The sequence below is a fragment of the Medicago sativa genome, chromosome 1 (assembly GCF_051527215.1).
Source record: "Medicago sativa cultivar Bolivia chromosome 1, Bolivia_mono, whole genome shotgun sequence".
Classification (NCBI taxonomy): domain Eukaryota; kingdom Viridiplantae; phylum Streptophyta; class Magnoliopsida; order Fabales; family Fabaceae; genus Medicago; species Medicago sativa.
Window position 1 is genome coordinate 36,315,423 of NC_140749.1, and position 17,818 is coordinate 36,333,240.

The following is a 17,818-nucleotide window of genomic DNA, read 5'->3' on the forward strand; positions in this document are numbered from 1 at the left end:
TTTTCTGAACAGTTTTCTTCAATTCATTTTCAAATTTATTTGTTTCAATGAATCTAATAGAATTTACAATCTTTAATTTGTGTTTGGAGGTGGATTTTGTTGCTCTTCTTCTGTTACCTCTTGCAAAGTGTAGCACAATGTTTGATTTGGAAGAAAAAGAAAAGTGAAGTTTGTGGTTGTGAAAGAAAGAAAACAAAAAAAGCCATTGAAGTGGAAGAAGAAGAAGAACGCGTTTTTTTCCTTCCTTTTTTCATTCCTTCGGCAGTTAACTGCCGAAGTTTTCCTCGGTAGTTAACTGCAGCCGATTCCACACAAATTCGACAGTTAACTGCCGAAGGGTATTTGAGTAATTTACATGTGTTTTTCAGCTCTATCAAATGTGTCAACAACAATTTTCATGTTCAATAGTTGTTTGATTGTGGCTCACAGTAAATTGAAAGTAGATAGTCAAAACAGAAATAAAAACCACTCAGGATAACTGTGGATTGATATGAATTTTAACTACTCTATAGAAATGGATTTAAATACAATACTACTCCCTCCGGTCCTATTTACAAGAGAAAGTTGACTTTTTAGATACATTGAATAATGTATGTATCTAGTCAAGAACCTAAACCAAATACATAAATTATTTAATGTATCTAAAAAGTTAATTGTTTCTCGTAAATAGGACCGGAGGAGTACTATACTACAGTTGTCATTGAAACTTGACGTGATTTATTTAGAGAAATAGTCAAAGAGATTTAAATAAATCCAAGAATTGAAGTCACACTACATCATATAAAGCGAACCAATCAAAATTTCTCAATAAATATATGTTAGAAAAAAATAGAATCCATACTAAACTAGATAGCTATTGTTAGTATATAAATAAATGAGAAATGATATTTAAACATCCATTTTTTAACAACTTTTGTGACAACCCTCTCTCTCATACTCTCATTGTACTTTTATTCTCTCTCTTCTTTTTTCTCTCTCAATATTGTTATTGTCAAATAAAAATAGAGGAAAAGAGTTGTCACTAAAAGTTGTTGAAAATTGGATGTCAAAATATCATTGATCTAAATAAATACTTATCCTTCTTCTATTTATAAAAGATATTTAGATCAATAACATTTAATGTATTGGTTTAAAATTTTGACCAAACACATTAATTTTTGTTGACCCAAATTTTCTCTTATAAATAGATATGATGAAGTAAGAAATTTGACAATGAAAACCACAAGAGTCGAAAAACCATGGAGAGAATAATGGCAACAGCATTCAAGTGTCTTATTTCTATCACCTTGCTTACTCTTATAATCAAAGGTATGCTCTTGTCATCAAATTAATTTATTTTTTTTCTCTTCTCACCTTTCACCTGCTTTTATACTTCTCCAGCTCCATGAGACAAAAATTTATTGATAAAAAAAAATTTGGCATGTTGTTTCCGTTGTTATATCAATTTTTTCTAATTGTGATGTATCTCTTTCTGGTTTTGTTTTTTGTTGAATCAAATTTTTAGGATCCTATGGGTGTTCCTTGAATAACATCACTATTGGCACAACAAGAAGTGGGAGAGAAATAAACAATATGCCTGAGTGGAACGTGGTGTTGACCAACGATTGTAACTGTGTACAAAGCCATTTAACTTTGTCTTGTGTTGGGTTCAAAACTCTAGAACCAGTTGACCCTTCAATTCTTAAGGTGGGAGATGGTGAGTGCCTACTTATCAATGGCAATCCCTTGCCTGGTTTTGGAACCGTTAAATTCTCTTATGTTTGGTATCCTCCCTTTATTATGTGGCCTAAAAGGTCTACCATAGGATCTTGTAACTAATAGAAATCAACATTATTATTGAATAATACTATAGGTTTCGTTCTTAAATATAAGACCTCTTAGTTATATGATCGGAATTTAGAGATTGATGTTGTTCTTATCAACTTATTTCATCTGTCTCAAATTACAAGTTGTTTCGAGAAAATAATCTATTTTAAATTATAAGTTGTTTTAAAAGACAGAAATTAATTTATTTTTTCGTAGTTGATTATCAAGTGATGTAAAATAAAAAGAGTACCTTTGTAGAAAATAATCAATATAATTTAAAATTAAAAAATAAATTTATCAAAAGGAACACAAAAAATTTTCAAAAAAAAAAAAAAAAGAACTGGTATTTTGAGACGGAGATAGTAAGGGTGTGTTTGAATGGAGGGTTTAAGAGGGAAAGGGATGGGAGGACTTACTTTTCTTTTTTAAATTACGGACATTACAAAAATAATTTTTAAAAAAATTAAATTAACAACATGATAAATGATCATATAATATTTCAAAAAACACTTGTTTTAGAAAAACAATTTTACATTGTTCGTAATTTAAAAAATAAAAGTGAGTTCTCCTAAACGCTCAATCCAAACACCCTAAGAGTCATTGAAATATTAAACCCATTAAAATATTTGAAATAGGACACAAGGAATCTAAAGCATCCTCATCCTCTTCTTTTCAATCGTTTTCATTTTGTAAAATTGCATTTGAAAGTTCATTTAAATTAATTAATTAATTAAAACGTATGACAGCACAAACTACAATTATTGTTGATGAATGGGACCTTAATTTATGTGGTTTATATTCTAAAGAAATACCGGTACTATGTTATTTGAATTATCTTGTGTCATTGTGTGGATATAGAGCAGTTAAAGGTCCTAATCATGGTTCATGGAGTACATTGCATACCATTTGTTACTAATTTCTTCGATTTCTTTTTGTAACCGTTCACAATAGTTTCTTCTTTTTTTCGTTACAACAATAGTTTCTTGACTTCTTCAGTAGTGGTTGTTGGAATTAATAAAAGACATGCTGAAGACAATGATCAAAAACTATGGGTTGGTTTAGTGTTGTTTATTAGAATATGTCTATATTCATTGTATATTTGACTTGTAAATATTCATTAGCCTTGAATTATATTCATTAGCAATTATGTAGCCATGAATTATATTCATTAGCAATTATGTAGTTACCAAACTAGGATTAACAATAGTTGTATATTATTCAGAAATCATATCAATGAAAGGCAGGGGATTACATTTCTATATGGTATCAGCTTTACTGATCCAAACCTAAAACTCTCTCTCTCCACCACTGCTTCCCTTCCTTCCTTCCATCCTAACCATGTCTGCGAGCACCAATCCCCTCATAAACGAAGCTGACGAAACTTCGTCGGTATCAAACCCACCTGCTCCTACGACATCAAAATCAAATTTTAACACCGCTTTCTCCATTACCAACGTCAAAACCATCATCCTGCTCACGTTGGATAATGATGCTAATATCTATCTATCTTGGTCTGCACTCTTTCTGGTGCAAGCCCGCGTTCACAACCTTCTTGATCACATCATCCCACCCTCTATTGAAACCGCCCGCAAAGCTGCGGCTGCCGCCAAGGAAAAGGATTCTGATCTTTGGAATCGCCTTGATGCTGTGTTATTGCAGTGGATGTACGCAACTGTCACACAAGATATTCTTAACTCTATTATTGTGATTAATGACACTGCTGAAGAATCTTGGAAACGTATCGCAGCCATGTTTAATGACAACAAACATGCTAGTGCCATTCAACTCGAAAATCAATTCAGCAACACCAACCTAGAAGATTTTCCATCCACCAAAGCTTATTGTAACCACCTTAAACTTCTCTCCGACCAGCTGACCAATGCTGGCTTTCCTGTAACTAATACCCGTTTGGTATTAAAGATGATTGCAGGTCTCACTGATGCGTATGTTGGATTCGTGACATATATCCAACAACATGACCCTCTTCCCACTTTTGCCGCTGTAAAATCATGATTAGAACTTGAAGAAACAACCATGCTTCAGCGTGCTGCTCGTGAGTCTAGCTTTTCTAACACAACAGCACTTCTAGTCAAAACCGCATCAGAGGAAATTGTCATCCCTCCCACCCCCTCAGGTCAAAACCGCGGTAACCGAGGAAGAAAGAACCACCGCAACAGTGGTGGATGGAACACCAGTCGGGGTGGTCGAAACGGGCCTAACCACTTCAATGGTGGTGGCCGCGGACAACAACAGCCGCAGTGGTAGCAATGGGGCGGCCCTTGGCAACAATGGGCTCCCTGGAACATTCCACCATGTCCTTACCCATCCTACAATTGGAGTGGACCCAACAACAACAATCCCAACTCTCAGCAAGGTGGAGTTCTTGGACCTAGACCTCAACAAGCTGCTTTCAATGTCAACACACCTAGCCCAAGTGACATTGAAAATACCATTCACACTCTCAACCTTGCGCAGCCAGACCCATCTTGGTATATGGACACCGGAGCCACTTTCCACATGATGTCCTCGCAAGGCAATCTCTCGTCTTATTTTAATTTGAGCAAAAATAATAAAATCATCGTAGGAAATGGTCACTTTATTCCAATTTATGGTTTTGGCAGTACACAAATAGCACCCCCCCCCCCACCCTCCTCTTGTCCTAAACAATGTGCTACATGCCCCAAATTTAATCAAAAACTTAGTTTCTGCTCGTAAATTTACTACATATAATAAGGTTTCAATTGAATTTGACCCGTATGGTTTTCCTGTGAAGGATTTTCAGACGGGGATGCCTCTAATGAGATGTGAGAGCCAAGGTGACCTTTACCCCATCACTACCGCCACCTCTCCTAATAAAGTTGAGTCTACCTTTTCCTTTGCAGCTTTGCCATCATCCATTTGGAATGATCGTTTAGGTCATCCGGGAGAAAATGTTTTAAATTCTCTTAGGCAAAATAAGTTGATTGAATGTAATAACTCTAAAAAATTACATTCTCATATTTGTCAGTCATGTCCTCTTGGTAAACATGTTAAATTGCCTTTCATGAATTCTCATAATAGAAGTTTGTTGTCATTTGATATGTTACATAGTGATGTATGGACCTCTCCTGTTTTAAGTTCAGCTGGTCACAAATATTATGATCTTTTCTTGGATAATTATTCAAATTTTTTGTGGACTTTTCCAATTTCACATAAATCCCAAGTTTATCCAATTTTTGAAAACTAAGAGCATACATCAACACACAATTTCAAAGAGAAATTAAAAAATTCAATGTGACAACGGCGGTGAATATGTCAATAGTAATTTTCGAATAATGTGTGAAGCTAATGGAATTGTTTTTCGTTTGTCTTGTCCTTAGACGTCTTCTCAAAATGGTAAATCTGAACGAAAAATACGGTCCATTAAGAATATTATTCTAACTTTATCAATTCACGCGTCATTACCATCTTCTTTTTGGCACCATGCTTTAGAAATGACAACATATCTCATGAATATTTTACCAAGCAAAATTATCAATTTTGAGTCACCTCTTAAAATGTTGTATCACAAAGATCCATCCTACTCTCACTTACGAGTGTTTGGTTGTTTATGTTTTCCTCTTTTTCCTTCATCAAAAATACATAAACTTCAACCTCGTTCCACAAAATGTGTGTTTCTTGGGTATCCGTCAAACCATCGAGGCTATAAATGTTTAGATTTATCGTCAAATAAAATTGTTATTTGTCGTCATGTCTTGTTTGATGAAAATACTTTCCCATATGCAAAGCTGCACATTCCTCAACTGGCTCATCAACCAAACCAAATCACTTCTCCTTGTCCAGACTCACCAGATATCACCTCATCCTCAAATTTAACATTATCACATTCACCCCCCTCACCTCCACAATCAAACTCTACTAGTCCTATCCAACAAAATCTTCCTCCCATTTTCAACCAACTTTACAAGCTGACACAAAACCTATCACTAGGAGTCAACATGGGATTTTTAAACCAAACCAAAAATATTATGGTCTGCACACCCATGTTACAAAATCCCCTCTACCTGGGAACCCTGTGTCTGCACTTAAAGACCCAAATTGGAAAATGGCCATGGATGATGAATATAATGCTCTAATTAAAAATGAGACGTGGGACCTAGTACCCTGACCACCTGATGTTAATGTTATTCGGTCCATGTTGATTTTTAGACATAAAGAAAAATCTGACGGTACTTTTGAGAGGCATAAAGCCCGACTTGTAGGTGATGGTGCAGGTCAACAGGTTGGCATTGACTGTGGAGAAACTTTTAGCCCAGTTGTAAAACCAGCTACTATTCACACAATTCTCAGCATTGCTACATCTAAATCTTGGCAAATTCATCAGTTAGATGTCAAGAATGCTTTTCTTCATGGTAAATTGAAAGAAACAGTCTACATGCACCAACCTTTGGGATTTAAAGATCCTGAAAAAACCACATCACGTATGCCTTCTTCGCAAATCACTATATGGGCTCAAACAAGCTCCTCGAGCTTGGTATAAGCGATTTTCCGACTACTTGTCATCTATTGGTTTTTCTTAAAGCAAATGTGATCACTCTCTTTTCATATACCGAAAAAACACTCATATGACATACATTTTACTTTATGTTGATGATATTATTCTGGTCAACTCCTCAGATGATTTGCGACAATCTATCTTTTCACTACTTAGTTCTGAATTTGCTATGAAAGATTTGGGACCCTTGAGTTACTTCATGGGCATTGCAGTCACTCATCACCAACAAGGGTTATTTCTCTCGCAAAAGAAGTATGCTGAAGAAATTCTTGCACGTGCTGGAATGTTCTCTTATAAACTGTGTCTAACCCTAGTTGATACAAAACCAAAAATGAGTTCCGCAACTAGAAATCCATGTGAGGATCCATCTCTCTATCGTAGTCTGGCAGGAGCTCTTCAATATCTCACCTTCACTCGTCCTGATATCTCCTATGCAGTGCAACATATATGTCTCTTTATGCATAATCCGATGGAAGACCACATGAATGCTCTTCGACGTATCTTGTGCTACATTCAGGGCACAAGACAATATGGTTTGCATCTTTATATCCGCTACTTCCTTAATTTCCTATACAGATGCAGATTGGGGTGGGTGCCCCGATACTAGGCATTCCACTTCTGGATATTGTGTATTTCTTGGTGATAACTTAATCTCTTGGTCATCCAAACGACAACCCACCTTATCTCGATCTAGTGCCGAAGCCGAATATCATGGGGTTGACAATGTGGTTTCTGAGTCTTGCTAGCTATGCAACCTTCTTCTCGAATTACATTGTCCCATTCACAAAGTCACCATGGTTTATTGTGACAACTTCAGTGTATTCTATCTTTCTGGTAACCTAGTCCAGCATCAAAGAACAAAACACATTGAGCTAGATATTCATTTGTTAGAGAAAAGGTGGTTTGTGGGCAAGTCCGAGTTCTACACGTCCCATCACGCTATCAGATTGCGGATGTTTTCACGAAAGGTCTTTCCTTGATACTTTTCCAATATTTTAGAGACAACCTCAGCGTCCGTCAACCTCCTGCTTCAACTGCGGGAGAATATTAGAATATGTCTATATTCATCGTATATTTGACTTGTAAATATTCATTAGCAATTCATTAGCCATGAACTATATTCATTAGCAATTATGTAGCCATGAATTATATTCATTAGCAGTTATGTAGTTATCAAAATAGGATTAACAATAGTTGTATATTATTCAGAAATCATATCAATGAAAGGCAGGGGATTACATTTATATATTGTTAGCGTTAGATATCATCTTTATACTTAGGGGCGGATCTCTTCAGAGACCTGCAGGTGCCACTGCACCCCCCTGTTTTTATATAAATTTCATATTATGCATGGTATTTCTACTAATGCATTGTCGTTGCAGTGGTTATGCGGTCCCTCAGTGTATTATAGGTTGCGTGTTTGATCCCCTGGCACCCTTCTTTTTATAATTCTTAGTGAATTTTTCTTATTTTATTCACAAAAAAAAGGTCCCAGTGGGATTCAAACCAACATCCCCATGTATCAATCAGGCAATATTACCACCACACTAGTTTACAATGTTGTACATATTTTAAAATTGTTTAATATATATTTTTCAAATATTTGGCACCCCCGAAAAATACTTAAGATCCGCCACTTTTTATACTTATTTCAAAGTTTCATATTCAATTTTTCCTAGTGTCAATTTCAGTGGGGGCATTAGAAAAGTTATGGTTTGTAGATTATCCTTATTTTAACAACGCAATGAGAAGTTCATCGTTAATAAAGTCAATGCAAAACACACAACACATAATAAAACGAAAACCAATGGGATTGATCAAATTAAATGTAAGTATTTATAGGTACACCCTTAGTATTTGTGGTTACACCCCGAATTGACATAAACACCCTTAATCTCTTTTTAAATTTTCAACTACTATCCTTTGTTTTCCTTCGTTTTCCTCTCCCCTTCATCATGAACATCTTATAACTTCTTGACATCTTAACATCTTGACAACATAACGTCTTAACAACTTGACAACTTCATAACGACTTGACGACTTAACCACTTCAACGACATCGAAAAACAACTTACAACTTTGAAGACATTGACGACAACTGTGGTAACGACAACGACACCCATAAATTCAATTCACGTACACCTACGTGAATGAATTTATTTATTTAATCCTATTTGTGATCTTCCGACAGTACGGAAGTACTGTCGGTACTTGTTGTGTTGTTTCGTTCTTTTAGGTGGGTTTGAGCGTAGTGGGGGAGTAGCAGGTTGTTTCAGCTTCGTTGGGTCTGGCAAGGGAAGGTATCTTTGGCTGCGGAGGCTCAGTTGTTTGTGGTTTGTGTTAATGTTCCCGTTGATTTTGAATTGGATCTTGTGTGTCTTCCGTTGAAGCATATGGACATGATTTTTGGTATGGATTGGATGTTGACTTTTGGTGTTAACATTAATTATTTGACCAAGAGTGTAACGTTTACGAAGCCGGTAGCTGAGGAAGGTGGGAAGTTCTTGACCGTGGAACAAGTAAAGAAGTCCTTGGATGGTGAAGCTAGTGTGTTCATGATGTTTGCTTCCTTGAAGGAAAGTAGTGAGAAAGGAGTTGGTGATTTTCCGGTAGTGCAAGAGTTTCCAGAAGTTTTTCCGGACAACATTACCGAATTACCGCCAGAGAGGGAAGTTGAGTTTGCAATTGATTTGGTACCAGGAACGAGTCCTATTTCAATTGAGCCAAAACCAAGTAGACAAGTTCCAATGCCTCAACTAATTATACCTCTAGGCCATATATGAGTGCAGTAGAGCATACAATTACGTTACACCGACTAAACACGACGAAATCATGAAAATCGCCAAGTTCGTCTCTTGGTATCATTTTGCAAAACCAATTCATTTACAAAACAAAACCAAGTTAGATTCATCACCTCATAGATTAAGTACCATTAAACACCTTAATTGAACTCATAAAACATAAGTTTGAAATTGGGAAACAATCCACAAGGTTTGGGTCGACTTTGATATAGTTATGCGAATTTTTCGTAAAATTTCTCTAAGACCTCCATGGAGTATTTTTCATCATAACTCAAAAACCAAAAATCATTTTCAAGTCAAACCAAAGCCTCTGGAAAGCTAACAAAATTATCTACAACTTTCATGTTTACACCGAAGGCCAATTCAAAACAGAAACGTGTGAAAAAGCTGCAGGAACGCGAAACAGGGCGTGCTGTCTGAGCAGGAGCTTCTGAACAGGCTTGCTTCAGTTCAGAAATTAAACTTTCGGGTTCAACCCATTTTCACCCAAAAATCCCAATTTTGATCATTCCAAACCCCAAAACTTAATCCCAAAGATGTTTATAGGTCATATAACATTCAAAACACTTAAACATACACAAGTTTTGAGATTAAAACATCAACACAACAAAATTCATCAAATCACCAAACTTCCACAACTTTCAACAACAACAACAATTCTCATCACCAAATTAGAGACGAACTTTGATGAAAATGGTTTTATGAGCCGGATGATTTATGAATCCTCTATGGATAGTTTGATATGATTGTAAGAAGATGTTTGAATGACTGCTAAGTGATGAATATGATGTTTGTTATCATATGTTGTATTGAATGAAGTTGTTGAACTTTATGATAAAGCTAAATGTTGATATTGTCGTTGATTATTGTCGTTGACTATTGTCGTTGATTATGAGCAAGTGAAGAAGTCTTTGGACGGTGAAACTAGTGTGTTCATGATGTTTGCTTCCTTGAAGGAAAGTAGTGAGAAAGGAGTCGGTGATTTGCCGGTAGTGCAAGAGTTTCCAGAAGTTTTTCCGGACGACATTACCGAGTTACCGCCAGAGAGGAAAGTAGAATTTGCAATTGATTTGGTACCAGGAACGAGTCCTATTTCGATTGCGTCGTATCAGATGTTTGCATTAGAGTTGGGTGAATTGAAGAAGCAGTTGGAAGAGTTGCTCGAGAAGCAGTTTATCAGGCCGAGTGTTTCTCCGTGGGGTGCTCCAGTGTTGTTGATTAAGAAGAAGGATGGAAGCATGAGGTTGTGTGTGGATTATCGGCAGTTGAATAAGGTGACAATCAAGAATTGGTATCCGCTTCCGATGATTGATGATTTGATGGATCAGCTAGTTGGTGCAGAAGTGTTTAGCAAGATTGATTTGAGATCAGGATATCATCAGATTAGAGTAAAGGCGGAAGATATATCCAAAACTGCGTTCCAAACGAGAGACTTCAGATTGGGTGAGAACAGTGTCTTGATGTTTCCTGATCGTGTTTGTGTACCAGATGTTCTTGAGCTTAAGAGACGGATTTTGGAATAAGGTCATAGAAGTAGTTTGAGTATTCATCCAGGAGCGACTAAGATGTATGCAATGTTCTAGACTCTTCTAGATGCATGTGGTACCAAACTCCTCCAAGGTCGTCACCTTATGATGCAACAAAAACATCATTATCAACGGCTATAATCAACGGCAATAAATTCATGCTAGCTTGACCCATTAAGCCCGAATACCCATTTTTACATCCCAAAAGGTCTTATGCTATTTTCATGCTTTAAACCTTGTGTCTAACTTCAAATTTTCGGCAAACTTCATTCTCGTTTATCGGAAGGTCGACTAAGGTTTTTATAGAATACTTAAAGCTAGATTAGGTTAATGCATTTTCTAATCAAAAGAAAGAAATGAGGATGACAGAAAAATTGTCATTGGAAATAGCATAAGTAGAATAAAGTAAAGAAAAGAAGAAAAAAAAAACTATATTCAACTAAAATGTAAGTTTTCTTTGTGGTAAGTGGTGCCAAACCAAGGCAAGCATAGTTCTATTGATAAGATAAGCATTACAATTTGTATGCAAATACATCAATAGACACAAAGTAAATAGTCATTACAAAATTATTATTTCAGTACCAAAAGAAAAACCACAAAACATGAAGTTATGCATCTTTTACAGTTATAGCCCCTTCATTACGCGCGATCGTAACCACTTTTTATAGTGTTTTTACCTTATAAGCACAAAAGACCTCTTTAACTAAAATCCCCAGATTACACTACCCAAGGTAAACTACCAAATATTTCATGAAACATCAATCTTGGTAAGTCCATTACCCGTGTTACTACCCGGTTACCAGACCATGACATTCATGGGGATGGATCCCCTCCAGTGAGGTTTTCACTGGACTCTCTCCAGTTTTAATCCCCACCCTTAAATGCATCTTTTCCCTTTTTTCTCTTTCTCTCTCATTGCAAATCAAGGGATGGAAATTCACTGGACTCTAATGTCACAGGAGACAATCCTCTCCCGACATTCATACCATTTACTTGGTGACACAATTGTGATGACCTTGCCATTTTCTAGTTGCACAACCATGGTGATCTCTGTCACTTACCTAGCTGCCTAACCATGATGAATTTACCTCGAAATTAGCCTGACTCACAAGTCTATTATGTTTACTCACACCTAGTGAGGACCAATATTTAAAGTCTCTGCTGACTCTCTCAAGTGCTTAGAGGCACTCCCAACTTTAACTATTATGTTTACTCCAGCCTAGTGAGGACCAATATTTAAAATCTCTGCTGACTCTCTCAAGTGTTTAGAGTCACTCCCGACTTTAACTGGTTGCCACTAATGGAAAAGGAAGCATCTTGAGGTGGTTTTGTATCATTGTGATAAAAGTCATGGTAAGTAGGGTTACTATCCTTTGAGAGGATTTGGAAAACAAATTCCTATATCAATGCAAAAGTCAAACATATTGTTTGATTGATTCACAATGAATATAGGCTAACTCTCACTTTTAGAGGATTTACAATGTGTTCCAAAATCATTCTAAGCGATTTGTTGAAATCTGGAACATTTTGGATTATAGAATCCGAAATATTGTTCGTATTACAGAATCCAAACAATGGTATTTTTGGAAAAAATAGGACGTGCGAGAAAATCATAAGATGAAAAATTAATAGTCTAATAATTTAACCAATGAAGCCCAGCCGTGTCTGTCATTTTTTTTGTTGGTCTATGTCCGTCTTTTCGTTACATCATATTAAAATGTTGTTTTTCTTTTATTACGTTTTAAAAACGATGAATTTTAGTTTTAGTTTTTCTTTTTTGAAGGAAGTTTTAGTTTTTCTAATGAGAGTTTTGATTTATTTTAATACATATAGATAATTAATGCATATTCTTTTCCTTACATAAAGTACATATAGGCATTGCATCATATATGTAGGGGTCAAAGTTTGAACTCCAAATTTCCTACTTGTTAATCTTAAGAGAATAGTTTCTAGATATTAGACTATTTGGGAAAAAAATGTACATCATTTTAATGTTGAATTTTACCTTTCACCCTTTTAAAATTGCTCATTTCCATCCCGAATTTCCACAGTTAACCCCAACAAGTTAGCTCGATACCCAACGTGAGTTAGCTTACGCTGGGCACACTCACGATGCGTTATTATATAGCTGAGACAACATCCCATTTCTTCATATATAGGTTCTCACATCAAATTTCTTCGTATAAGATGAGTGTGACAAATGAGAATGCATTTCTAAGATGTTGTTTTGAGCTTTGATCATGATCCTATGTCAATTGAAACTTGTTAGTTAGCATGACAATATGATTAAGTTCAAAAGAATATATTAGAATGCATTCCTTTTTGTCACTACTCATCTTATATGAGGGAATTCGATGGGACAACCTATATAGTTGATTCAGTAGAATACAAAATGTGTTGTCTTCATTCTTTTGAGTTTTCTAAGAGACTTTCAAATTTTTACACTAAGTATAAGACACTTCAATGCCAACACTTTGAGCAAAGAACCGTGAATTTAATTTTAATCCAACATCCTTAAGTAGTCTATTGCCCGATTTGAACGGAGATGAAATTAAAACAAACAAAAAAAAATTGTCGTATTCTATTATTTTGGAATTGATTTTTCGTACTTGTGCATTTTTAGTTAAGATTTATTTTGGAAATGAATGAATTGATCTTTCTAAGACATGCTTACCATTGAGCAAATTAATGTTTTTAAAAAATGTAGCGAGTGATTGTAAATTAAAAAAATGAACGTAAGGTGTTGTGAATGAATGAATAAATGTAGTGGTAGCCGATGATGGATATTGTGAAAAATGCACGTTTAAGGGTATAGAAAAACAACATCTCTGTCAAGAATTGTTGTTATATTATCTTACCTAAAACCAACTCATGTTAACTCACGCTGGGTACCGAGCGGGAGTTAACTCACGTTGAGGTTATTTAGGGAAATTTGGGATCGGAACGAGCAAAACTGAAAGGAAGAAGAGTAAAATTCTTTAATTTTTGCTCTAAGCCTCGTAAAACATTGGACCTCATATCGTACACTACATTTTTCCATTTCAATTTCAATATATTTACTACTATCTTTGAGAATAGATTCTCTCGATTTCTTCCTCTCATATTTTATGATCTACACCATTAAAATTCACTTTTTTCTAAATTCTCTTTCTCCCTCCTTTCAAATAGATGGTGAAGATTTCAATAGACTCTCATGTCATCACATGGGATGATTTGTTTGCTATCTATATAGAGGCTTTATTTGTTTCTTCTGTTAAATATATTAATGCATCGTTAATTAGGACACAGTTCACTACCAGAAAATTGCGATTTAGGGACGAATTTTAGGGAGGGAAAAGCAATCCCTCACTAATAGTGACGGATTTAGGGACAGATTTTCGTATTTTTATTGTAACAGCCCGGTGGGCCCCTCGCAAGGCAAGGCACTGCACCCCCCGCACTGCACTGTTACTCACAAGCTTAATCACTAGCCCCCTCACCATACTAGTGTTTTTGCCTCCCGTGGGAATCGAACCTAGTACCTGGGGATAAGTACTACTTCAATGCATTCCCACTACCAATTGAGCTACTAGCTCAATTGGTAGTGGGAATGCATTGAAGTAGTACTTATCCCCAGGTACTAGGTTCGATTCCCACGGGAGGCAAAAACACTAGTATGGTGAGGGGGCTAGTGATTAAGCTTGTGAGTAACAGTGTAGTGCGGGGGGTGCAGTGCCTTGCCTTGCGAGGGGCCCACCGGGCTGTTACAATAAAAAGGTTCCTCACTATTAGAAAGGGGACAAGAATCCCTCACTAATTACCGACCGATTTGTCCAAGTTTTAGCACATTTCTGGTTCATATTTAGTCAGGATACTAGTATGGTGAGGGGGCTAGTGATTAAGCTTGTGAGTAACAGTGCAGTGCGGGGGGTGCAGTGCCTTGCCTTGCGAGGGGCCCACCGGGCTGTTACAATAAAAAGGTTCCTCACTATTAGAAAGGGGACAAGAATCCCTCACTAATTACCGACCGATTTGTCCAAGTTTTAGCACATTTCTGGTTCATATTTAGTCAGGATTTATATGATCAGTGACGGATTTTATCCGTGTCAATTAGGGATGGAAACCAAAATCCCTCACAAATATTTAGCAAGGCCAAAATTTGAAAGGGATTACCGTTCGTCACTAAATTCGTTTGTGAGGGAATAATGGTAGTTTAGTGACGGATTTATACCCTCTTTAAAGTTGATTTTTCTAGTAGTGGTTTGATAGAAGAGATCAACCTTTAAATAAATATCAATTACTTCAAAGATTATACCCTACAGTTGCGCGCAGAGACACCATTGGTTTAAAAAATATATTATATGGAAAAATTTCGGTGTAATTCTTGTTACCAATTTTTTCGAGAAATTAGGCCCTTAAACAGCGACCTAAAATTATACCACACGAATATAGGGTTAGTTAAAAATTTTAACAAATCTTCACCATGCTTTTCTCCTCACCACTTATTTGCAAGAGGAAGATCACTTTTTTTACCATATATATATTGAGCAAATCAATTAATCAATCTTATACATGATTAATTACGCCTGCTACATTCAATTAAAGAAAAATTTTCAACATGATGCCATCAAAGAAAGCAATAGCAGGGTTGCTGATATGCTTGGTGATTGCTATGGCCTCCGTTAAAAAGGCAGAAACTCTATCTGATTGTGCGAAAGAATGCATGCCTGTGTGCTTGAAAGAGAAAGGTGCTACGATCGATACATGTAGCCCAGCATGTGAGAACTATTGTGTACAAATTACAGAGAAAGCAACAAAAGCTCGTCGTGCATAGTTTTTAATTGGGTTTGATATGAAGTTGCATCTATCTAGGCGAGGAAACCCAAATACCAGATTTGTTATTGATGTTTAAATTGCAGATATGTATATAACTATTTCTGTAAATTAAGAAAATACTCTGTGGTTGATATTTTTTTGGTACATTACTCTATGATTGATATGTTGTTTCTTTTCTTTTTGCTTTTCACAAAATTCATTTAAAAAATAATGCTATTTTATGGAGCTTTGTAAACTAATAGAAAAAGCAAAATTGGCGACAGAAATTAGTGACGAAAAAATAAAAGCCCTCGTTGTAAAATTTAGCGACAAAATTAGAGAGAAATTGACGTTTTCTTTTTTAAATTTGCTTTACTATTTTTTTTTAATTGTTGGAAATTTTAACCACCTAAAATTGATTTGCTTGGTTTTTCAAAACCGCCTTATATATGTGTGCCACAATCTATTTGTGAGGATTTTTAGTGATCTCGGACATCGCATATATATTCAAGCGAATTAGACATTAAATATAAGTGCTTCTTTCATTCGGTCAAACATTGTAGTTATACTATAATAATAAAAATGAACATAATTATTACTTTACATATCCTTGGTAAACAAATTATTGGATAACTATAAAAGAAAAAATTTATTATTGGATAATTCTATATTACTTAAGATTGATTAAAGGGCAAATTGCACTTACCTCCCTTAAGGTCTTGTTAAATAGCATAAACACCCCCTCTACTCTAGTTTTAATATAGTCACAAACCTCCCTTATTTTCTTTCCCAAAATGACAAACACCTCCCTTCTATTTAACGGTGTTAATTCTCCGTTAACTTCCTCACTTGTATCCTATGAATGCACAAATTTGTCTGTATTTTCTTCAATTCCTCTCTTCTAGGTAGAAGCAGCAGAATTTTCCAGCTCAAAAGGTAAAACCCTCTTGATCACTAATCAAAACCAAAAAACAAAGTTTAACGCTTAACCAAGGGCCTTTGCACTTGTATATTTATTCATATGGTAAAATATATGAAATATGTATATGTGTTGAGACTTTATACATGTGTTAATATGTGCATTATGAATGTAATAACCTAAGCTGAAAACGGTCCTCTCCTCAAGTAAGGAGAAGCTTGAGAAAATAGGGGGAGTGATTATGTGATGGTTTAGTAACCCAATGGTGGGGGAATACAAATGTAAGATGTTGATGATGGAAGTTTTTTCGTTAGAACATGGGGGGTTCTCAAGGCGGAAATTGATAACTGGGTCAGATATAATTACTCAATGTTGAGAGTTATCATGCAACCCTAGTTTACCTTGAATAATCGCCTAAATGGATCTCGTATCAAGATGCGCGAGTATTTGATGACTTGGGACAACATAATATCATATTTGAGAGTCAAGATCCTCTCCCTAATAAGTTTATACTCCCTCCGTCTCTAAATAATAGTCGTTTAAGGTTGATGCACAATTATTAAGGAAATGATTAATTGTGTTGATTTTGATGGTAAAATTAGTATCATTTACTAAAACACCCTTATTAATTGTAGTTAGTGGAGTAGTTAAGTTAGATGAAGTTCAATAAATAAGGGTATTATAATGGAAAAAAATAATAAATGCTGCATTGGTATTCTAAAGTGACAATTATTTTGAGAAAAAGAAAAATGGGTAAAGAGACAATTATTGTGAGACGGAGGGAGTACATTACTATAGTCGACATGATTGAATTATTCACCCTCTCATTTATTTGTGTTTGACGGTTTCGATGGCGGAGAGGCACCACAAGCTACAAATGAAGAGTATAGGCAGAGCTCAATCTATTATTATGCTTGGGGCGACTTATTTATGACTTTATTTTAGTGGCTTTCATGTCAAATATTTATTTTGCGATTTTTGTAAAACTGAGAGGTTTTTTACTTAAGATCATGCTAATTAGTGTCTTTATATTGCATAATTGTTTTGTTTGGACAGAGGACTAAAATGTATTTGTTTGAATTTACGGGATGGGTATGCTGTATGATTGAATGTATCAATGAGGGGAGAGATTATCAAGTATGTGCAGAAAATTCTAACAAAAATTGTTTTGAAGTTTGTGACGTTATACTCATCCGAATTGTGCAAAAGGCCGGTGTAATGTACCAAATGCTAATAGGGCACAAGTTCAAAATGGAACTATTTCTTGGAACTTGTGTATTCAAGGTTGTAAGTTTAATTATTTATATTTTCAAAACAAAATTTATTTCTTATTTATGTTATTAGTCCCATCTTAAGGAACTAAGGGAATGGATTGCCTCCTGTGTCTTTTCTCTCCAGTTTTCTCCTGTGACAAATCTAGGCCCTTCATTTATTTTAA

At 35.5% G+C, this 17,818-nt stretch overlaps 2 protein-coding genes across 2 annotated transcripts; both read left to right on the forward strand.

The window, feature by feature from the left end:
- Window positions 1-1,156: 1,156 nt before the first annotated feature.
- Window positions 1,157-1,866, forward strand: LOC146954652 (protein TAPETUM DETERMINANT 1-like). Its single transcript, XM_085717488.1, has 2 exons — window positions 1,157-1,308; window positions 1,505-1,866. Exons 1-2 carry the CDS (start codon window positions 1,239-1,241, stop codon window positions 1,816-1,818), a joined length of 384 nt encoding a protein of 127 aa, XP_085573614.1. The 5' UTR covers window positions 1,157-1,238; the 3' UTR covers window positions 1,819-1,866.
- Window positions 1,867-3,144: 1,278 nt separating this feature from the next.
- On the forward strand, window positions 3,145-3,819 carry LOC146954653 (uncharacterized). Its single transcript, XM_085745480.1, has one exon. The coding sequence runs from the start codon at window positions 3,145-3,147 to the stop codon at window positions 3,817-3,819; it is 675 nt and encodes a 224-aa protein (XP_085601606.1).
- Window positions 3,820-17,818: the final 13,999 nt, after the last annotated feature.